General features: G+C 42.9%; 1 protein-coding gene across 2 annotated transcripts in view; it reads left to right on the top strand.

Annotated features, from left to right (window-relative positions):
* The window catches only part of LOC117450139 (ERC protein 2-like), a 145,384-nt gene that overhangs the window by 71,201 nt on the left and 49,607 nt on the right, over positions 1-24,576 (top strand). The window contains exons 12-13 of one of the 2 annotated variants that reach the window (XM_071203774.1): positions 213-365; positions 3,961-4,121. In XM_071203774.1, coding sequence (XP_071059875.1) covers positions 213-365; positions 3,961-4,121 — 314 coding nt within the window. The remainder of the gene's footprint in view (positions 1-212; positions 366-3,960; positions 4,122-24,576) is intronic. The other variant, XM_071203775.1, reaches the window with a different exon arrangement.

The following is a 24,576-nucleotide window of genomic DNA, read 5'->3' as shown; positions in this document are numbered from 1 at the left end:
CTGCATTTCTCTTTTCGCAAAGGGATCAAATAAAAACACCCTTTCTCAAATGATCTTTTGCTAGTATAATATTATTCCAATATAAAAACATTTAGTGATGAGTTTTCAAAGCAAAGTGTTCTCAAAGATAAACACTCTCCCTCTGCCTTTTGCTATTTGGCTTCCAACCCTCCTCCTCGACCTCCTTCTCTGAACTTCTCTCGCCCCCTTAGCTTCCTCTCTCAGCTTCCCAGGATGCCATGCGGGAGACTGCGGATCGGATCAGAGAGTTGGAGAGGTCACTGAGGGAGAGCATGAACACCTCTGCACATAGGGAGGCTCTCTGGGCGCAGGAGGAGACAGCCCGTGTCCAGTCCCAGAGACAGGTTTACCTGAAGCTTAACATGTTGATGGAAGACTTAGGACCAGCATACACATACACACACATTCATACACACACATAGTCTCATGCATCCCTGCATAAGCAGCCTACCTTTAAAACTGACTGCAGGTATCAGCTGAGCTTGATCTAAAACAGACCACTGAGAATATGTGAAGAACTTAACTGCACCTCCATGTGGCTTAGAGTGGAACTGCAGGCAGACTGTGGATGATGAATGATCCATAAACCCTTAATATGTAGTTTGTAACCAACACATATCATTACAAAAATGGGATCATTGTGTTTTGGTTTCTGTCTGTTATATTCACTCTCTGCCTAATTTAGTTTTATTCTCTAAACATACGCTTGTTTATTTTCTACCTCTTAAAAACTGAAACAAAATCTCCCAGCATCCTTTCACTTCTGTCTCTTGTTAAGTTTGCTATTGCATGCTTGAAAATGTGAGCATATGTTAAACATATTGTGAGAGCATGAGCATGCAATCGGAATTCATTAACACATCTATAGACGTGTAGTCTTGATGGAGTACAGGCTGCCCTTCTACTCAGTATATCTGTCTGGCTGACTGACTGCCAGCCGGCCAGTCTAACTCTTTAAGTGGCTCCAAAAAGTGTAATTGTGTGCGTTTTGCAATGTGTGTTTGTGTGTGTGAGGGAGAGCATAGGTGTGTCTGTGGTGGGAAAGAGAAACAGGGCAAGGGAGTGTGTTTCCTCTTGGTGTGAGTGTGCATTTGAATGAGAATGACCTTGCATTACTGATGAGTGCCACAAGTAATATGAGAGCAATTGGCGGTTAGAACAAGAACTAACATTTTGAGGGAGAATGGTGCTGCGTTGCTTCAAACACACATTTATATGCTTTCACCCACACAAAGGGTGCGTTCAAAGACAGAACCGTATTGAGAACACTTTAAAGATGAAGCAAGGAGATTGCTGCACAAAACAGGCAAAGAGGAGGTTTAGAAAAGTCTGTGAGAGCCAATACTAACTGGCTGTTTTTCTTCTTCATTTTTGCAATTTCTGCACTTTGCACGCTTGACTTACCGTCAGCATGGATACTGTGTTTATCAAACATTATTCTGATTCACAGAGAAGTCCAAAGGAAAAGTTTATTTATGTCTGTGGGACTTTTGCACGAGTAAAGTGAATGATTCAGCATTGACCAACGTTTACCTCTGTCTAGCCAGAAAAGGTTGTTTTTTAACTTGTGTCAGGATAAACTCGTTGACCCAAAACTTGCATTGAAATTGCCTTTGTTTCAAGTCAATCCACATCCTTCACGTAGAGAACATAACGAGGCAGCCTGCAGTCATACGAGCGACTGCACTTCACACGTATTGAGCCGGCACTGATACGAGGGAAGGTACCCACGTGGCACCGTTGCTCTCAGCATTGATGCTCACTGCTACAGTAGGTTCTGTTAACACGCTGAACTTTGTGAGCCAGAAAGACGTCACTGCACACGGAGGCAGCGAGTCAACATGCCATTAACATGCAGTTACACAGTCATCAGTCAACTACCACTCTCGCCTCAGACTCCAGAGAAACAGAGTGTGTGTGTGGAAAGGGATATTGGGGGACCAGAGAGGGGGACAGGTCCTTTTGAAACATCACCTGACCCTGGCACCGTTTCAGAGCGCGCTGCCAGACTCACATTCTCACATCACCCTCTCTCCCCCCCCCCCCCCCCCCACACACTCTTTCCTTGGTTTTTCCTCTTTCTACTCCCCTCTGTCCCGGAGTAATCAGTCTCATGATGTGTAATGCGCTGAAACAAGTCCTCCATCAGCCTGACCTGCTGAAATGGAGCATGGGTAATGCCCGGGTCGCTTTTCTTCACACCCCCTCTAAGTCTCTCACCCCGTCTCTGCCTCTCTCTGTCTCTTGTCCTTCTCCTGCGATCATCTCTCCTGTCCATTCTTCGTCCCCGAACCTCGTTCTTTCCCATCTGCCTTCTTAAGTTGTCTCAACCAATCATCTCCACCCTCTCTCTCCCTTTCTCTCAATCTAAGTTCCTGTGTCTCTCCCTCTCTCCCCCTCTTTGCCGTTTGAACTAGGCCTCTGAACCAGCAACACCAACGCAAATGGACAAGAGGGATTTGGCCCTTACCTCTGAGCCCCCAATCAGCTTAACAACTAAAGGGGCTTTGGGCCAGTCTTAGCGAGCCTTAGCCTGGCTGGGGGGCTTTGCCTTGAAGTTGAGCTAAATTAGCACGCACAGGCCCACCGCTAAGCTGATTAGGTCCCTAATTTCACTAAAATGCATTGTATTCCTTATTAATGATGTGATTGTGAAGTGCAGGCTAGCCTGGGTGGTGGACTGATGGGGGATTGGGAGGTAGGCAGTTGGTGCATGAGGGTTGATAGACATGTGGTGGGTGTAAATGGAGTTGTGTGTGTGTGACCTTTGGCTTTCAAGATAAAAAGATTGGCTTTGGATTGTTTTAAGCCTCAAAGAAGAAATCCAACATTAAACAGGGTGTGATTTTGGACGGTTGGATGTCTTGTTGGTATTGGTGATATTATCTGCTGGATACTGCAAAGGTCAGTTGTTGTTGGCAGGGATATAGGGTGTATTATATTTAAAACAATGCTTCTGAGGGCTTCATGACTGAGAGTTGTCACTTTCCCACCATTTCAAATATCCGTATTCCCGGCTTGCTTTCACCCTTTCTTCTCTGACTCCATATGTGATATTCATGACCAGTCAGTGAGCACATTATCTGACATCTGTGAAACACACCTAGAAAACCAGCGGAGATCGAGAGTGTCCTGAAAATGTGTGAACGATTTGGCCCCTTCATAAAAGAGGCCCATTTCTTTTTTCATGTCCTACCCCATGGAGTGCTTTCCCCTAATACTCCCTTTCTTTTTTGCTTCTTTTTTTCATGTTCTTTCCCTTTGTTCATTTGAGGCCCAACACCAGAAATGATTGCTTTGCTATATTGTATAACACATCTACACATCATCAAAACAAAGATACATTCAAATGTTTGTGACCTTCCATTTACATCTTATGAGCAAGACAGCCTAGTACTGCATCCTATTGTAAAGTACTTGTTGTTAGACAATTAGTGACTTCCTGTCTTAGAATAATTGATGCCCTGAGGTCACATCCTGTCTTTCAGACACGCAGGTTGGCCTGCATGGCTGGAGGGCATGTGTGTGCAGAGGGAGGAGATGTAGTTGAGGGGTTGAGCATTATTCTCACCTGCTCTAAAGTAGAGCCGCACTTGAGAGTGAGATCAAATGAGTGGAGAAAGGTGGGAGACAAGAGGGAACTCTTGTTTCCAGTCCAAGGGTCAGTGGACATATCATATCACCTTTAAACCTCAGTCATTTCACCTGCTCCTAGATTACATCTGGCCACCTTCAAAGCAAACAAACATCTCTAAAATACAAGTTCAAATACATGTGTAATTCATTACTTTATGTCCATGTGTGTGTGAGTGAAACTGCGAGTATATAATATATCTTGTATTCTTAATATCATTATGAAATATTAAATTATTTAATGGACAGTAACCTGATACATTTGGTGATGTTTTAACCTGATCATATTGTTATCCCCTTGAATAGCTGGAGGAGCTGATGGGGGCTTTAGAGAAGACCCGTCAGGAGCTTGATGCCACCAAGCTGCATCTGTCCTCCACTCAGCAGTCCCTGCATGAGAGAGACGGGCACCTCAACAGTCTTCGCCATGAGCGACGGAAACAGCTGGAGGAGATTCTGGAAATGAAGTTAGTCTCAAACTCAGCTATTTTTCTTTATATAAAACATTATTTCCACAAAGTATGTATATCTTATTTATTTATTTACTTGATGTTTTCCTTTCAAATTGTAAAAGCTCACATCGGATCACACTCTGTGTAACCTCATGCCATTGCTTCTACATTAATACAAAATGCATTTCTTACATCAGTTAAAAAAAGACTTTACTACTGCAGTATTATTTATTATTTAAACTGCATTTATATTGGCAGACAAAGCATGATGTGTAATGCAGAGCAGCAAGAGTATGGTAACTGCAGTAAGATAGACAGTCAGGAAAAAAACACAAGCGTTTTTGGTAGTGACTACACCCCCAGCCTATAAGAGTATATGATGAAGGGTTTTTTATTAACATTCATGTGCTTCATGTGCGCATTTCCATCACCCTGCACAGCAGCTTGTTGCTGCAGCAGAAACCTGTGTCTAATACTGTAATAGGCCCTTTTCTACGCTCACCTGTTCACATGTGCATCTCTGCACATGAGTGTTATATAGACATCAGTCCTGAGGTGTGTTTTAAAGCAGGATCAGCCGTTGTCTTTAGCTGTCTCGTGAAAAGTTACATTTATTAAGGACAGGTGGTGCAGCCTTAGACAGCAGGCTAGAAAAATGTGTGTTTGGCTGTTTTGTTCATTTGTATGTCTGTGTGTGACAGAGATAGATTTAGAGAAGGAGGAAGGTTAGCAGGACTGGCTATATGTCCATGTGTGAGTGTGTGTCAGTGCGTTTGTATGCATGTGTGAGTGAAGTTCAGTGATCTGTCAGTGGAGCGGCTACATGTGTGTTTGCTTTGAGCTCTCTGTTTGAAGGAGCATGGAGCCACATATCTGGTTGTCATGTGCTGCAGAGAAATGCCTTTAATGTGAGCCACTCTGAACAGTACAAAAGGGAAGGCTGGCACACATGTATTGAAAACACAACTTTTTGAAATTCATTACGCCTCACAAAACCCTCTGATCACACTAACTCGGAAGGAATGTGTGCATGTGCCTACAATACGTATATGTGTACATTGAATGTTCCGGGGACCAAGCAAGCGAGTGGCCTGCCCGTGTATCTGCACATACACACACTTGTGAAACAAACCAACTATATGTCTGTTTCAATTTCCACCATCCACGCATTACATGGGGTTTTTAGCAGAGGAAATGTATTACATATGAAACAGACACAATCTGTGCTCCTGGGTATGTACATTATGTTAGAAAAATACTCACAGACCTACCATGTGAATGACATTCTACTTGTCACTCTGGTTAAATTCATTTAAAATTATTATGAAAAGGGTTTCTGAGGAAGAAGCTTAGTGTGATGCTTGGTTGACATAAACGGCAACAAAGTAGATGGGATTATTTGCCTTTGTGTTTGAGACTTTGACTGAAAGCAAGTCTCCACTGGTAAGAGCTAATGTAGGGGGCACAGGGGGCACGAGTGTGTGTGTGTGTGTGTGTGTGTGTGTGTGTGTGTGTGTGTGTGTGTGTGTGTGTGTGTGTGTGTGTGTGTGTGTGTGTGTGTGTGTGTGTGTGTGTGTGTGTGTGTGTGGTCTTTTGTGGCTTTGAACCTGTGTCTGCGTGTAAGAATAGGTCAGAGGCAGGGGTTTGGGGTCACTGATGATGAGGATTAAAGGACTGTTGAATTGCGAGGGGCGAAGCTTCGTGAGACTGACTTACATCTGTACAAGCCACAAAGATACGCATGCAGAATGTACACACAACCTCAGTGGGACTCACATATAATCACTCACGTATGTAGACATGCACACACTTACACAAACGTTGGCTTTTTGCTTCAAAAGGGGCCGTATTCCCACAGCACAGCTCTGGTCCAAGTTAGCACAGGGAAAACTAAACAGGAAAGATAAGGCAGAGAAAAGAGAGGTAACAAGAGAGAGAGAGGGAGTTAGAGTGAAGGCAAAAAACAAGTAGACAGAAAGAGAGAATGAGAGGGAGGGGAGGATGGAATGGAGGGGCTACACAAACTGAAGTATTTCAAATCTTAGAAATCATGAGAGAAGTTTGATTGCATGCCAAGTTTCTCCTTCTCCCCGCTGTAATGTGGCATTTGTCAAGAAGACCAGCTGAAGCAAACCATGTGAGGCACGTTCCCCAATGAAATGGGGAGCTCTCTGTGTGTGTGTCTTTTAATGTGCGTGTGTGTGTGTGTATAAGCCAGGGAGAGAGAGCAGACTCTTTGCTTTTCAACACTGTTAATGAAAGAGACAAGAGGGGGAAAAATCATTTTCAATATCCTCTCATTGCATGCTGGGATTCCTAGCTTGGGTTGTGTGTGCGTGTGTGTGTGTGCACGTGTGTGTGTATATGTGGCTATGTGTGTGTGTTTGTGATGAGACAGAGAGAGATGGAGAGTGTCTATTTTATATATGCCTTTTCAGATATGGAGCTGAATGCTTGATGTATAAGGAGCGGTGCGGGTCTGCTCTATCACCCCACACCAGATTGAGTTTCCAACATACTGTACAGTACTCACACACACACACACACACACACACACACACACACACACACACACACACACACACACACACACACACACACACACACACACACACACACACACACACACACACACACACACACACACACACACACACACACACACACACACACACACACACATTAACACAGATGGCCTCTGGAGAAGCTAGCCATTAAATGCGTCTCGGGTCGCGAGGTGTAGGTGCACAATAGAGAAACGATGTGTTTGGACATGTTGAATAGCTAGTCATTGAGATGTTTCCATAGTCTGAATTGGATAATACTACATGCCACAACATTGCAGTGGCTTACTCAACCTGATCCTCCTGTGGACACTGGGAATGGAGCTGATATTATCTCTGTTTACATTTTAGTGATGGCAAATGCAGATAGAGTTAAGAAAAAAGGTAGCGGCAGCTTTGAGGCATGCACATAAAGAGATGCAGAGTTGACACAGTGGACATTTTTAGAGGTAGAGCGGGGGGAGTTGACAATTTGAGAGATGGGGGGGGGAAATTGTGCAAACATCAGTAGAGAGACTCTGCAAGACAGTAAACCAAAGAAAAGACCGTAGTCGGAGCAGGGACTTACGGAGGAAAGAGTAAATGATGGAGAGAAAAAAGATGATAGAATGAGGGAGTGATTGATAATGGGGGTGATGGATAGAGGAAGGGAGGAGGAGAATGATGGAGGAAGTGGTGGAAGAAAGAACAGGGAAATGATTGAGGAAAGCTGTGGGAGGGACCAGAGTCTGTGAGAGAGAGAGAGAGAGAGAGAGAGAGAGAGAGAGAGAGAGAGAGAGAGAGAGAGAGAGAGAGAGAGAGAGAGAGAGAGAGAGAGAGAGAGAGAAGAATGACTAAATACAACATGTATCAGCAAACACCTGCACCACATCCACCTGTTGACTCACAGGTGCATGTGCCAGAGAGTGAACATAGACATGTATTCAGAGCACAAAGGATCCTGCTGAGTTGGAAGATTTGAGAACGATGTACAAAAAGGCAATGGAAAAATAAATGTTGAAGATATGCTGAGGGCTTTTTTTCTTCCTCTTCTTTTATTATGTTATTTCACTACTTTAACCAAACCACATGTTGGAACAAAATACCTCATAAAATAAAACAAATTCCTCAGTGTAATACTAAAGCAGGAGCTCTATCAATTATACACTCTTATGTCTTGCATGTTTTGCTGAACAGTTATTCATAGAAAATCCTGCGTTTCATGTGTTCACACTTTCTTTCGCCAGAGATTCGGACATTTGCTCAACATGTGTGGACTATTTGGATATAATCATACCCTTTGTGTCATACGGCAAAAGCTAAATATCGGCTATATAATGCTTACATGTTTTTATCATCACTCATAACTCAGCCTACAAACTTAAATAAGCTAAACTAAATGTTATAACCCATGACCTGTAACCCTTAAATTCAATTCTGTCCGTGAACTGTGTTCATGTTTCCGTTTGTTGGCTAGTTACAGTAATCCATGGCATAATGAAGCTTAGAGCGGCAGCGACGTTATGACTTTCAAATCCCAAATGTAGACATTGTGTCTGCACAGTGCCATTGCCATGGTTACATTGACTAAATACACAGAAAGACCAGCTGTACTGGCAAGGTCATGTCCCTGCTCGCTGATCTCTCTGAGGGGCCTGGGACATACACACACATACCAGCAGATATAAACGCATATACGGCATGTGCACTCACACACATCATTGGAAGACATTTCACCCCAAAAAAGTATATTTACACATTCATCTATTCAACCGAGCAGCATTGCAGCATTGCATTCACCCATTTTTTTAACGACACTCACATATACTGGCGAAATCTGCAGACAGGTATGGTGTTACAGTGCCATTGTTGTGATAAGTAATGATGAGACATAGAGGTGCACTGTGTGAATGGGATTCTCTGTATTGCAGTGATGAGGAGGGGCTGACCACACATCACCTTCCTCTCTCGCCGAGCAAGTTTGTATGTGTGTCGCCTCGTGGGAACTTTGGGCAATTCATCATGTCTGTCTGTGCTCCCGTGCCCTCTGACACGCGTATTTACCTTCCACATGTGTGTCGGCTGTCGGGCCTGTAGGTGTGTTATTATGTCAGGGCCTAGGCATGCTCCACCCTAGTCCTCCTCCTCCTTTGAGGTTTTGTCAATGGAGGGCTTCATCACATGGAAATCCCTGCTTCTCAGTCCTTGTTCAGTACAGTGAGATAATGACAGCCTACCTGGCAGGGCTTAACACAATCTGTTAAGAGCAGTAGCTTACATTGAAAATATTAGTCCCGTTATATTTTAAGTCACTATCCGGTTATACTTCAACTTAATTATGACAATATGTTAAAGGTAGTTACCACTGGTGGGAACCAAAGCAAACAATTGGTTGCCAATTTTTCATAAAGGTTACGATTGGTATCCAAGCAACTCCCGTCAAGCCCTGCCTGGGTCCCATGAAATAAGCTTTAAGCAGGGAGAAAGTGTGCATATAGCCAGATTTGGAATTGTACATTGCACCGTTCAGCCGTTCAGCTCACGCAATTGAAGGTTAGGTGCCAAACTTTTTTGACCCATTTTTCCCAGACCATGTTTTTCATTTGGACTGCACTTTGCAAACGTCATACCTTGAGCTCACTTCTCTCAGGGGTTGGGCTGTTCTAGCATAAATTATAGTTATTTTTTATCACTTTTTATTAATATTTGACTGGTGCATTTATCCGCATAGTATTTTGGCAAGCATTTAACCGCCCAGTACCTATGAATTGGAGGTTTTTTTTCTCCTGTACGTTATTTAAACCCTTGAGTTCTTTTTCAAAGGACACTCTGTTTGCCTGCTGTATGGATACTGCTGTGTTGCTGACATAGCAGAGAGGACTTGTGAGCCATGTAATGGCCAAGGTGAAGTGGCATTGTCTCCTAAAGCCAGTGTGAATGACTAAAGGCTAGAGCTGTCTTATGAAGCTGATGTTGAACTGCTCGGAGGACACTGGTGAATAGAATAAAGAGGAGAGTATGTGTACAGTATGCGTGTTTGGTTAAGCTGATAGACAGCAATAGAAGAGTCTTTCCAGAGACAGAAAGAACGTCTTGTCTTAATCTGAAGACTGACATATGAAGATGTGACGACTGTGTCACACAAAAACAAAAATAATGCAGTGATTGACAACTAAAAAGGAAAGTATTGAGGCCAAGTCAAGGAGGGAATATCTTGCATATGGAAACTGCTTTCCCTTTTGTCCTACGGGAGTTTGCACCACTGCAGTAAAATCATTCTTCCATAGTCTCTTCTTACTCTTTCAACCGTGACCTCCTTAACTTCCTCTTAGTATTAAATGCTCGCTCTCCCTCTCCTTGTCTGTTTCTCTCTTGTTCTATCTCTAGACGGGTGGAAGAAGGCCTGGAATGTGTCACACGTACCTAATAATTACTATCACAGGAAATGGTCCTGAGGAAATAGGTGCACCAGCTCCGCTAATTAGTGTCAGTCGCAAACACACAGGCACGTACCTGCACGCACACACACATACACACAGCTCATTAGTGTCATTTGGCTGGGGTAGAAGTCTCGAGAAAGCCCAATCTGATTGGCCTCAGGGAGACTAACGCCTGCACGTTTGAATACATCTCAAGACTAATTGAATGGAAGTTGTTTTGTGTACGAGTGTTTGCTTGTCGTAGATTTTAAGAGTGTTCATGAGTGGGCAATTGATTAGGTGCGCCCTGCGGCCATAAAGAGGCAGCCCGGGACACAGGAGCCAGAGGTGACCAGTGAAGGCCTCTTAATGACGGTCCTGCCCTCAGGGTCACTATAGGAATGAGGAGAGAGAAGGGGAGGTCAAGGGAGGAGGTGCAAAGATAGATTTTGTCATGAAAGTAAAGCAATTTGGAATTCAAATAATACATATTCATATATAAATATTCATGTTCACATGGATATACTGATAGCAGCAGAGATGAAGCACATCTAGTTAACTAAAAGCCCAAAATGGTTGCAGGCTGCAGCAGCAAGTGATTTAGAAGAAAACAAACTGCTGGGTTATTTTAAGTGCAGCCAGTAATATGTTGTTGGATGTGCTGCATTGTAAAACAGTGGCCTAGTGAAAAGCTCTCTTGGTTTACCATTATGGGCACATGAAATGGTGGTAGAACCACACAAGTGAGTCAATGGGGCTTACTGGCATATATTCTCACACTGTAAACACCTCCACGCCTCTGTGGTTGGCACACACACCTGAGTGCTGGCTCCTGGTTTTCTCCTCTGTTGCTTCTACGTCTGTCCGTCTGTCTTTGGGTTTACAGTAAGTGGGTCTTTCTGTCTGTGTTTGCCTCTTACTCTTTGATTATTTTGTACATTTTACAGATCAATAAAAAAAGTCTTAATGGTAGAATCAATCAATCAATGTTTATTTATATAGCCCAATATCACAAATGTTACGTTTGTCTCAGTGGTCTTCACAGTTTGTACAGAATATCAGTATGACAATACGACACCCTCTGTCCTTAGACCCTGACATCGTACAAGGAAAAACTTCAGAAGAAAACCCAGTTTAAAGGGAAACATGGGAGAAACCTCAGGGAGAGCAACAGAGGAGGGATCCCTCTCCCAGGACGGACAGACGTGCAATAGATGCCGTGTGTAAATTGAAAAGATAATACATTTGCAACATAGGTAGTCCAAATGTTTGGAAATGCATGTGTGTATAATAGGAAGATGAATCCACGAGGATGTCAGCAATCCTGTGGGAGCCATCAGGGAAGTAGTATGGTGAGAGTCAGGCAGGACCGCAGAGACGGGTTCAGCCACGACTCAAAGTCCAGGACTCAGATCCAGTGCTCCGGATAGAGGATCCAGGACACACGACCACAGCAACAGGATTAGCCTCGACTCAGGATCCCGGCGTATATATGGACACAAAAAAGAGATTTGGGGGAAGCTGGGTTAATCGGAACATGAGAGTACACAGGTACAAACAGCCAGAAAGACGGAGTAAGGTGCGTCCCCCAACAGTCCAAGCCTATAGCAGCTAAACTAACGTGTCTACATACATGCACTCCCTTAGGATAGGTTGAGGGAAAAGGGTAGCAAGTAAGAAGTAGGAAACAGAGGTGGAGAGGCACGCAGGGAGAAAGGTCCCCACTGGAACCTGAATTAGTTAGAGGTAAGGAGTAGGTCTGTGGCTACGTTCCACACTCCCGGGCTAGGCCTTCTCTGCAACCTGTTACCCTCTAATAGAACCTCGAGAGGTCAGAGAGGGGAAAGGTTTTGGATAAAGTTTTAAATATAAGATCTAAGTTTTTAGGATTTAAGTGAAAGAGTAAGAACTAAAATGTATAGGTGAAGAGGCACAACGTATCTACGTCAATGCACTCTTATTAGATTATTTTATTTTATCACTAAAAGCTTTATCAAAAAGGAAGGTCTTAAGAGCACTCTTAAAAACGGATAGGGTGTCTGCCGCCCGAACACAAACTGGAAGCTGATTCCACAAATGTGGAGCTTGATAAGAAAAGGCTCTGGCTCCCATTGTACTTTTAAAGACTCTAGGAACAACCAACAACCCTGCATTCTTGGAACGCAATGCCCTAGTAGGACAGTAGGGTATAATGAGTTCTTTAAGGTAAGATGGCGCCTGTCCATTAAGGGCTTTGTAGGTGAGAAGAATAATTTTAAATTCTATCCTGTGTTCTATAGGGAGCCAGTGTAAGACAGCCAGAACAGGAGTAATGTGGTCCCTTTTCCTAACTCTGGTTAGTACACGAGCTGCAGCATTTTGAATCAGCTGAAGCGACTTGACTGACTTCTTGGTACTCCCTGATAATAAGGAGTTACAATAATCCAGCCTTGAAGTAACAAATGCATGGACTAGTTTCTCTGCATCGTTTTGAGGCAAGATATGCCTGATTTTTGCAATGTTACGTAGATGGAAGTAGGCGGTCCTTGAAATGTATTTTATGTGGGCGTTAAAGGATAAATCCTGATCAAATATAACACCAAGATTCCTTACAGTCTCACTGGAGGCCAAATTAATGCCATCCATAGTTAGTATATCTTTAGATAGTTTGTTTCGTAGATTATTTGGGCCAAGTACAATAACTTCAGTTTTGGTCGTGTTTAACATCAAAAAGTTCAAGGTCATCCACGTTCGAGCTCTCACTGTGCTCTCAGTTTCACTTCTATACATTTTCTTCAATCAGAGTAACATATTGTTACATAAAGTCCTCAGTGAGGACTTTCTGACTCTTCTTAAGTTTGACTGGAGTTGTATTGGCTCTGCACATCTCTCAGTCTTGCTGAGATGGTTTCCACTCCAGGAGGTTTTAATAGAAAACAATAGAGGAACGGACCATTTCTGAGCACAGGGCTGCACACCAGTCAGCACACACCACAGCAGCCCCTGGCACTTCGGGATTGTGTGTCTGATCTGGTTAATTCAGGGATGTAGACCCAAACTGTAATTATCATTATGTACTTCTCGGCAGTGGCAGGAAACAGCCCAAGCAAGTTTGGATGAGCATGTGTATCCTCACTAATGCGCAATGAATGTGTTTGTGTGCAAGTAAGATCAACATGTGCGTACATGAATGTGTGTGTGTGTGTGTGTGTGTACGTGCATGTGTGCACATCGGAGCAATGATGTGAAGAGCATGAGAGCTATTAGCGGTGAAAGATAAGCAGATTGTGCCAGTGGCTGTTTGATGATTTTTCCTGCTCTTGTCTTGGCCATGCTCTTGTTCATTTGGTCCCTGCTAAATGGAGACATATTGGAAACATAACTGTTTTCTCGGATGCCGGTGGGTACTATCCAGAGTTTAGGACTATAAAGGAGAGGAAAGAAAAAGAAATAAAAAAGCGGGGGAATAAAAGGAAAAGAAAAGAGAAGGGTGAAAAGAGAATAAGAAGAAATAAAATCGGTAGAGAAAGTATGGGTCATTGGGAATAAGCTTACTGCTAGGATTTGAAATGTCGTAAAAATAAAAACTACAGTTTTCTTTGTTTGTGGAGAGAAATTACCGTTCACAAGCATCACAGACACTGTAAAGTTTCACAACTCTGCAATAAAACATTTGTCTCTTTTTTTACGATATTAGAGTTGATGTCCATTAAAAACAAAGCAAAACCCACTGAAAAGAGCGGAAGAGAGAAAAACACACCGAACTAAAACCCAAAGTTTATTTGACGTGTGACGTCTATTCAAGATGCCAACCACAGTTTAATCTGTGTAGTCCTTCATCTTTAGAGCTCCCATCAATAAGACAGAAAAGGCCTTCGTGTGGGCGGACAGACTGCGCAGAGACAGGACTGGTCACCACTAAACAAACAACACAGGATTCATGCAGGGACAAGAATGGCGAGAGGGAGTGTGAGCAAAGACTACGGCATGAATATCAGGCCATAGATGAAATCCAATTTAGACAGTGTGTATGCATGATTGAGAATGTGACCATTCATGAACGTCATGCGTGTTTATGTCTTGAATAATTTACATCAAGATCAGAACACTGAGGAAATAGGTTGTGTCATTTCAGAATATAATATTCAAAGCATAACAAGACTGTATGTCTACACTGACATTACTGTAACCAAAACCCCAGTGAATATTTTATCCGTTATTATGGAGTGTAAAGCATTTGGATAAAGGACGAGGTTGACATTACTCTTGTAGAGGTTGTGGTGGTGTGTTTCCTTTCATTTCCCTCTGTGTTTAGGCTGAACCTGAAGCACCCAATGACGCATTTTGAAACAAAATGCGCACTTTTTCACAATTCAGTAAACTGTACTGACTGTGCGTCATTCGTACCAAGCAGGAATCGCCTGAGCTTTCTCTTTCAGTAGCAACTGTTTCTACCAATAGATAATAGATGTTTTGTTTAAAATCTGTATTGGTTATGATTTAAAAAATAAGTCCTTGTAACCTTTTTTCACACATTATCTATCAATAAATGTTTAGCTTGTCTCCAGTATAAAATGTGTATGAAATGAAAGCCTTGGGCTAAGGCTTCCTACAAATATCTAATAAGGATGTTTTTCTAAACAAATTTGAAACAGATATTGTACACCTGATAAATGATCAGGTGAAGTCATTTCACATCATGAAGGTCTTTGAAACTATCCAATTGATTTATTTATAGCATTAAAATACCCAATATGTATTACTTGTGTTTCCTCATTTCCTTTTGTGTGTAAAATGAAGAACCAAATAATCCTGCAAACAACATATGGTACACCTACAGTAACTAAGAACTAACTACACCTTTAGTATGTTTCTTAAACTTCCATAAAGTAACACATTATATGATTTCAGTTAAAATATTTGAAAGTAAAATCCCTGTTTTCTTTTCTCTGTTGCACCCTCCCTCTGTCACACACACATGCACTCACCATAGCGTTCCCTGACATATCTGACATGTCTCTGATCCACTCAAGCCACAGGTCTCTGGGTTAAGCATTTACTGAAATCAAATGTGTGTGTTTAGCCTTGGGTTACACACTCGATTGAATTAGAGAAAAGGTACGCACGCACAACGTTACTCACACACAGCCTCACAGGGACACAGATCTCTATTAAGTTAAAAAAAAAAGCTGAGTGTCTTCTTCCATTGCAAAGGCTTTTATGTGATAAGATCGGCTTGAGGTGCTCTCCTATGCAGGATTCCTGAGCACATCAAACAACAGTAAACCACATCACAGAGGCAGGAAGAGCTCAGCTCCATTAGCCAGCCCATAAAGAACATGTGTATGTGTAACAGGAGAGCTACGCAAGCCACTACAAAAGGTTTACACACATAGGACAAACATACAGAGGTATGCAGTCCCCTGTCATACTCTCAAATTGGTGTGCTTTTGCTCATACGTGCTCTTACGCTTACACCACACACATTACTGTGCATGGTGTAAGTGGGCAACAAAGACTATGTCATTGTTTATAGTTCTTGTAAAGACACACACGCACACACACACACACACACACCGCACATACAACTGGGTCTGAAGTTTAAAGTAATGCTCAGATTTGTTTAAAGTGGCACAAGAGCAGGAATGGAATAATGGCTTTGTGACATGAAAAAACAGGAATTCAGGAATCTGTTTGGTGGCCAGATGGCACTCATTAGCTTTATTAGTATACAACTGGTACAGACATACCCCCAGCGCGCACACACACACACACACACACACACACACACACACACACACACACACACACACCACACACACACACCACACACACACACACACACACACACACACACACGCACACACACAACACACACACACACACACACACACACACACACACACACACAACCCACCCCACTCTCTCATTACAACTACAGCACTGCTTCATCTCTCCATCCTGTCCTTTTTCCCTTTTTGCAGAAAAGTGACGTCTCTCTTATGAGGTGTTAAGTGACAAAAGGCCAAAGAGACACCCACATACGGCAAAAGAGAACCAGGAAGACAAAGAAAAGAGGAAAGGGCTTTTCAGGGGGTAGAAGGAGAATGCAGTTGACCCAGATTGAATTTATCAGTTTTTCTTACATTGATTTGAAACAGATCTTCACCATGTCTGCTGTCCAAGCCACAGACAGTGAGATATCACCCTCTACTCCGGCTCCAAACGATTCAAAATGGATGTCCATCACTCACTATGACTGGCCTTACTCTGCTATGACAGGATGTCTTAATCATCTACCGTGCAGATGTGAGTTAAAACGCAAGATGAAAAATGTATAAATTGCATGTTTTAAACTGCATCAAACAATAGCAGGAAGAGTAAGTGGGTGTCGTAAAATGTGGACTGCGTCAAATGTAGTCCAATGACAGAAGGAAACGGAGACACAGGGCCCACCCTGCTCTCTGCTAAACCATCGTAATATGAAATAATCCAGTGGATTAGACCGACTGCTAGCATTACAGGCATTCTCGTGCCAGTCAGCAAAGTTCTGCCCACCGAGGTTAACATTTAATCCTGAAGATGACATACACAGAAACAGTTTTATTGCGGCTGATGCCACACAGGGTGCCAGCGCTGAGCGAGCATGCAAATGTTTCTGGGAACGATATGTGAAAGAGTGTGTGTTGTGGATGGAGGCTCATGGTAGCGCTATCCTTGTGTGGTAGAGGAGAAAGGGACTGGCGCATGGGGAGGGGGAAACAGGGGGTGTCCAGAGAGGAGTTATGCTCTATGGCAGGCCCTAATTGCTTGCGGCTCCCGTTGTGTGTTTGGCTTTGTTTGAGCATGTCCAATACAACTAGTCATAGGGGAGCCTCTTCCAGAGCAAACACACAAACACAGTGCTGAACCGTGGAGAAGGCTTTTATGGCATTGGAGACTTCAGTAACGTGACACCTCGGGCAAACACTGAGCAATAAAGCAATTGTGGCCCATTGTTTAGATCCTCCTGGCATGGTGTGTGTGTCGGACATGGAGTGTCTCAGTTTCCTGACATCAGTGTCACTTTGGGAGCTCAGTGCACAATAAACACACTTGCACGCACGCACATACACACAAACACAAAAAAGGTACACATACAGTATAAACACTTAATGAATTCATGCACATACACACATAAACACAAGCACGCCACAATGTAGACATCTCAACATGTCAGTCTCAATGTGTTTCGCCCCACTCCTAAGCAGCGTCATGGTATTTCTGACTGCATGACTGCAGATAGAAGAGCTATAAACAATCCGTTTTTGCTTGCTAACTTTATTCCTCACACGCTCGTCAACTCCTTTTAAAGTTGATGTTCTGTGACAGACACATTTGTGTGCCAAAGTGTTTGTACATGTGTCTGTAGGGTTCCCAGCAGAGTCTATTTTGAATTCTCTTTAGCTCTGAGGTGGTCTCCAGCCCATCCTCAGCACGGCAAATGAGAGCTGTTTGTCAATGCGCACCATGTCATCACAGTGGAGCTGTAAAAAGGGCCCAGTATTTTTCGGTCGTAAGTCGTGCAAACGTTTTCTCTAGAGTATTTTTCCCCTCATGGCTGTGTGCCACTTTCTCTGTAATTATTTCTTCCTGTATTATCTTTGCATGTTTCAACTTCAAAGTCCAGGAAACCAAAAATACACACCTGTATTCTCTCTGCTGTAACAGTGGCGGGAGACCTCACAACTCTGAAACAGACTCCATGTTAACAATATTTACATTTCAGCTAAACAAATCTACACATGCACACAGTCACAGCAGAACCAGGTCTGTGTCTTTACGGTATCATTTGATTTAGCATCGTTTAGCACTCAGAGAGAATGATTAGACATTTTGTATATAACCAATTGTTTGAATTAAGTATGCGGCCAGCAGCTTTATAGCTTGTTCTGTAGGCCGGTCTACAAACATGTCCCACCTTAAAGCAGCCGAAGCTTTCGCTATAGGAAGCTTTCATTTGTCATGGACTTCAGATGTTGGTAAGGTTACGTGTGTGTGTGTGTGTGTGTGTGTGTGTGTGTGTGTGTGTGTGTGTGTGTGTGTGTGTGTGTGTGTGTGTGTGTGTGTGTGTGTGTGTGTGTGTGTGTGTGTGTGTGTGTGTGTGTGTGTGTGTGTGTGTGTGTGTGTGTGTGTGTGTGGGAATGCATGCATGCAGGTATTACAAATGTGCGCTTTAAAGGGAATATGAAGATCGATCAAACAATCACTTAAAGGCACATTAAGAAGAAGCTTTCACATTGCTTATACTTGAGCATAAACTTGTATTATTTCTGCCTTGATAAGTGGTTTTAGGACTTTACAGAACTTCACATTATGTTTTGTTGTTCTGAAAACTGACATGATAGTGCTTTTCTGCCCACAAATTAGTGAGTAAATAATAAATACTAATTGATATTCACACCAGAAATTGCAAATGTGTCTTTAATTCCATTTCAGTTTGACCTCAAATGTGTTGTAAAGACTAGCTCAACTTGCTTTTCTAACAGCTGCTAGGCTCCTGCTGTCTTCTGGACATTGTCACAAATAGTCCTGATTTCCATTAACTAATTAAACTCTTCGGAGTTTACATTCGGAACTCATTTAGTAAATGATCTAACCCTCACCCGCAACTCTCCGACGTCAGTGGAGCACATTGACGTCGTTACACAGAACAGCACATCGTAATACTCTTTACTGCTTTGTCACAGCAAACACACACACACGCAAGCAAACAAACACACTCACACACTCACACACACACACACACACACACACACACACACACACACACACACACACACACACACACACACACACACACACACACACACACGAACACACACACACTTATGCAAACCTCTTACGGAGCCTGATGTATATTTAACATTACAACAAACCTAATTTCCTACTAAAACTCTAAGAAACAAATTAAAGTGACCACAGATACAATGACCATTTAAGATTTCAGAAAAGCAAGAAAAAACAAACAAAAAGATTCCCACACACACACACACACACACACACACACACACACACACACACACACACACACACACACACACACACACACACACACACACACACACACACACACACACACACACACACACACACACACACACACACACACACACACACACACACACGTAACCATATCCAGCAAAAGGACTGAGTGCAAGCCATTGTTAAAATAACCGTGATGTAATCTACCAAGGGAGCTGTCTCGGCTGTGTCTGTGTGTGTTATCTCACTGGAGATCAGTGGGTCTGTCAGCAGCATCTGACTGCAAACTACGGCTGCTCTCTTTATTAAAAAGCAGACGTATGCTGGAATCCATGCACAGGTGTTAGGGTCGGCCAGTGCAGTATGTGTTTATCTGTACGTTTTCTGTGGATCAGTTAAATCACGTTTATGAGAAAAAGCAGACAAAACATAATGAAGGCGAAAGGAAACTGGATTCCAGTAAGATGACTTGAGGCAAGGAGTTCAAAGGTATAAGAGTGAGTGTACTTTTGACTGTAGAGATTACAAGGCACACACTTCTGCTGTTTCATGCTTACCTGCTCGTGCATGTGCCCGTGCGTTTGCAGCTTCAATTTTCATACCCTTGTAAAAATGTTAAACACACGCATTTAAATCTTTAACGAACAAGAAGAGCCATTATAACAAGAGCGCGAGTAGATAAATAATGTGTCTTCTTCACACGGAACGTATTACCGGTGTACTTTAAAGTTGGGTATGTCTCTATTGGGAATTCACAACGACTGACGAACAAGCGAGTGCAATGACACACCAGGCTCCATGTACCAGAGGTGAGATCTGTCTACACTAGCTTCAACGTACAAATTACCCAGATTATAGAGCGGTGTGGTCGTATATGTCTGTGTGTGTGTGTGTGTGTGTGTGTGTGTGTGTGTGTGTGTGTGTGTGTGTGTGTGTGTGTGTGTGTGTGTGTGTGTGTGTGTGTGCGTGCGTGCGTGCGTGTGTGTGCATGTGAGTGTTCTTGCATATCTTAGTGTCTGCTGTGTGCTTGTACTGATACACCTCGACACAAGTGTATCTGTCGTGTGTTTGTTTGCTTCAAAATGTGTGTATTCCTGTGCTTATTGACAGGTAAATAATAGTGAGATTTATTTTTACTTTTTTTAATTTCTTTCTTTCTTTATCAGAAGGCCAGGTAGTAATCATGTTACTCTTTGATCCCATGATCCTCACGGATCTGTTTAAATACACAGCAGACCTGTCCAGACCTGGCAACAGTTCCTCTAATCAGCAACCTCACCCAGCCTGCTGTGTGTGCATGTGCATGTGTTTGTGTGTGTGTGCGTGTGTGTGTGTGTGTGTGTGTGTGTGTGTGTGTGTGTGTGTGTGGTGTGTGTGTGTGTGTGTGTGTGTGTGTGTGTGTGTGTGTGTGTGTGTGTGTGTGTGTGTGTCTATATGTCTATCCCTCTCTGTCTGTCTGTCTCTCTCATAATTTCTTGCTTTGTGTATATGTACATGTTCCCACTTACACACTTTAAAGCTGGGCTAATGAAATCTGTATAGTTAGTATGTGGTCGGAGTGTGTTTGTGTAGCAGACTGTAAAGGAACCATGTGGTTCCTGCTGCTTCGACACAAAGCAGAGCAGTTTGAGTCATTTTGGTTTTACTTCCATTTTATTATCCCTTTTTAAAAGAAAACCAAATTAACCAAGGTTGAATTCAGAGGATTGATAATTATTAGCAGATGTGTGTGCATGTGTGTGTGCTTAATTTATGGGCTAATCTACAAACAGGCTGCTTTGAAGTTGCAAGTGATACTGCATTAAATGTGTGTTTACATACATATTGTATTGCACTGTGAGATATACTGTATGTTGCAGTAATTGTGAATAAGACATTTAAAAAAAATGTTTTACTTAGATAATAAGTCTGTCCCAAACAACATTTGGTTCCGGTTTCCTTCTGTGAAAGTAATGGAGCTCTCTATGGGAGGATATTGTGGGTATTGTAGTTCTCTCTTGGTTTGCAGCTTTTATAATAGTTGAGCTTGTGAGGCTGTGATTGGAAAACACTGTGATTGGTTGATGGAGTGTGGGGTGAATGTTAGTGTGAGCCTGTGTGTCCTTTACACACTGATGGGAAATCCACTGGTCAAAGCTCCAAGGAAAGTTATCATTCTTAGAGTATTACAGGCCAATAGAGAGTGCACACATCTCTCTCACACGCACGTTCACACACACACACACACACACACACACACACACACACACACACACACACACACACACACACACACACACACACACACAAACACACTCAACTTGCATAGAGTAAAGTCCTAGCTGTGCTGTAGTAACCACATTAATTGGCTTGTGTAATTGTCTGGCAAAGCATTGTGGGAAACAGCCCATACAGATCTGTCCCTTCACCTCAAACCACTTTTTAAACATGGACTCCCCTCGTCATGACAGTGCTATCCAGGAAATTGCTGAACGTGTGTGTGTGTGTGTGTGTGTGTGTGTGTGTGTGTGTGTGTGTGTGTGTGTGTGTGTGTGTGTGTGTGTGTGTGTGTGTGTGTGTGTGTGTGTGTGTGTGTGTGTGTGTGTGTGTGTGTGTGTGGTGTGTGTGTGTGGGTGTGTGTGTGTGTGGGTGTGGGTGTGTGTGTGGGTGTGGGTGTGTGTGTGCTATTCTCTGATCACCAGTATGTGTGTGTCTCTATGGCTCCTTTAAGGGAAGTGAGTGTGGTGGCCTCCCATTCCACCGCATGTCGGCTGTGGTTCAGCTGTGGTCCACCGCCAGGCCCTACATTTGGAACACAGAGAAAATACACCAGGGGTACTTGCTCCCACTGTTTTCTGGACCCGTCTTTCATCGGTTTGTGTGTGTATTTCGGTTACACATTTGTGTGAGCGTACTTGTGTAATAGTGCGCCACAATGTTGTACTCTCTGCCCTTGATATTTTAAGTTTTTTTTGGCCCCTCTTCATGAGTGTGCGCTATATTTCCTGGCGGCAGTTAGATGACCGGAGTGAGAGAACCCGTACAGAGGACAGGAAAGGCAGAAGGAATGAGGAGAGAGGAAAGCAAGGCGGGTAATTGAAGGGTGCAGGGTAATACTTAGGCCAAGGATGGCTGTTTCAACGTGTTTGCATAACCTCCTTGAACTTAATATTTAGCCCCACTCAGGAGTGAGTATAGGGCACAATAGAGCCAAATAGAAAATGTAAGAGGTAGAGAGAAGTCAATTGATAGAGAGGTCCAAGTCCAAGGCGGAGGTGATGCCATTCTCTCCTCCGATGAGTGGCTCCTCTCTTTGATTATCGGAAAAAAAAGGGAGGGGAGAAGGAGTGATGGAATGAGGATGGAGAGAGAAATAGGCTTCCTGTTCAAGAGCCTGTGATAAACTGTGTATGACAGAGGGTTATTTTAACATGGTGCATTACACAGGACAATACAGAAGACCTCTATTTCAAATGACGCAGTGCAGAAGGTGTCCTCTTGGTATGTTCAGTTTACATTACCGACTGTTTAGAGCACAGACTTTACTGAAGCTCCTCTCAACCTAGCACACAAAAGGGGTTAATAAATAGAAAATACATTTTCTATCTAATGACGGAAATGATTAATAATCAACTAGTATTCTTCAATAATAATAATCAATTAATCACACTTTTTAGATGAAAGGATTTGTTTTTTCACATTTGAATTTAATTATTTACATTTTTGGAGGGTTGGACAAACATGAAGGAATATTCAGATACATTGCAGCAAAATAAGAATGTTTTCTAGGGACTATATGATAAAACAATAATAAACATAATTGTGCTTTCTTATTTTCAACAAACATCATATATTTTTATAATAATGTGTCCCCTATTGTATAGTAATAATAATAATCCTTATATTTATTATAGCGCTTTATCAAAGACTCTCAAAGCGCTTTACAAATACACATTACACATACAGATCATACATGTAATGGTCATCTACTGTGGACAATACCCACAGGAGCAAGTTCGGGTGAAGTGTCTTGCCCAAGGACACAACGGCCTGACGCAGTGGGGCGGGAGCGGGTTTCGAACTGGAGTTCCCCAACGCCCCCTTGATCTGATGATCAAACGCACAGACCACTGCGCCACCCGTCCCTAAACATAGTCTAATTGTTTTAAGTAAAATAATGGCTGGGGGTCGATCAGAGACGGACAAGACAGGGGGGTGGCATAACTCATCAATGTTTAGACTGAAGCCTTGGTGCTCTTTCTTAACAAGCTGCATACGTGTGTATCTTTATCCCTGTCCTCTTATGTGTGTGTGTGTGTGTGTGTGTGTGTGTGTGTGTGTGTGTGTGTGTGTGTGTGTGTGTGTGTGTGTGTGTGTGTGTGTGTGTGTGTGTGTGTGTGTGTGTGTGTGTGTGTGTGTGTGTGTGTGTGTGTGTGTGTGTTCTTACAGTAGTGTGACTGGAGCAGTGTTTCTCGTTCTGTGACCCTCACCTCTCTCTCAGATGACAGGGAGCTTTAAACAACCCAGCTGCTGTGTGTGTGTGTGTGTGTGTGTGTGTGTGTGTGTGTGTGTGTGTGTGTGTGTGTGTGTGTGTGTGTGTGTGTGTGTGTGCGTGTGCGTGTGCGTGTGCGTGTGCGTGTGTGTGTGTGTGTGTGTGTGTGTGTGTGACCGCGAGGCAGGGGAGCCCTACATGCGTGTGGTACAGTACAGCCCCCTGTCTTGTTTCTCGGGGCCTTGGGGAGACACTGTCAGTCAGCTGAGGGGTGATAAAGACAGAAAACAAACTCTAAGAGAATGGAAAACCCCACTCTGCTATTTGTGGGATCCCTGGAGGTTCAGGGTCAAAGCTCACCTTATTGGTAGAAGCCGTGTAGGAGGGCCTTGTGCCAGACAGCTCGGTAGGCTGACAGAGGCTTCGACTAATCCGATGTGCATTGTGTTTTGCTTGCCTCAAAGTGAAAGACTGAGGTTGGACAGAAGAAGAAAAGTATGGCCACACATGCACTCAAGCAAAAACGGGCACATATGGAGACACCCAAGGTCGTCCTAATGGGAAAGAGCTGACAGTGATATCATCATCATCATCATCATCATCATCATCATCATCATCATCATCATCATCATCATCATCACTGACATCCCACTATGTCTTGTTTATTTATCTATCCTGTTTTTACAACAACAGGCCTCTGCCTGACCCCAGAGCCTCAGTAGGTGATGCAATGGAGCAGGAAGTGAGAGAGGACAGCCATCCATCGTTCTTTCAAAGCCAGACAATTAGTTTTAAGCTAAATAAAAAGTTCATTGATTGAATAATCTGGAACACAAGATTCATATTGATTTTCTCATTTTACCCTCTTGGAAAGAAGTACACGTTGTCAAACATGTTAACTATTCCATCAAAACATATTACATTTAAATCACATCCTTATGTCTGTTAGATAATGTCTTTGCATTGACAAGATTGTCTTCGTTTTGAGAAAAGTTATAATGCTGCTTTCATCTGATTTGTCTGTATTCATTCAA

The sequence above is a fragment of the Pseudochaenichthys georgianus genome, chromosome 7 (genome assembly GCF_902827115.2).
Source record: "Pseudochaenichthys georgianus chromosome 7, fPseGeo1.2, whole genome shotgun sequence".
Classification (NCBI taxonomy): domain Eukaryota; kingdom Metazoa; phylum Chordata; class Actinopteri; order Perciformes; family Channichthyidae; genus Pseudochaenichthys; species Pseudochaenichthys georgianus.
The sequence above is the reverse complement of the archived record's forward strand: the minus strand, read 5'-3'. Positions and strand labels throughout refer to the sequence as shown.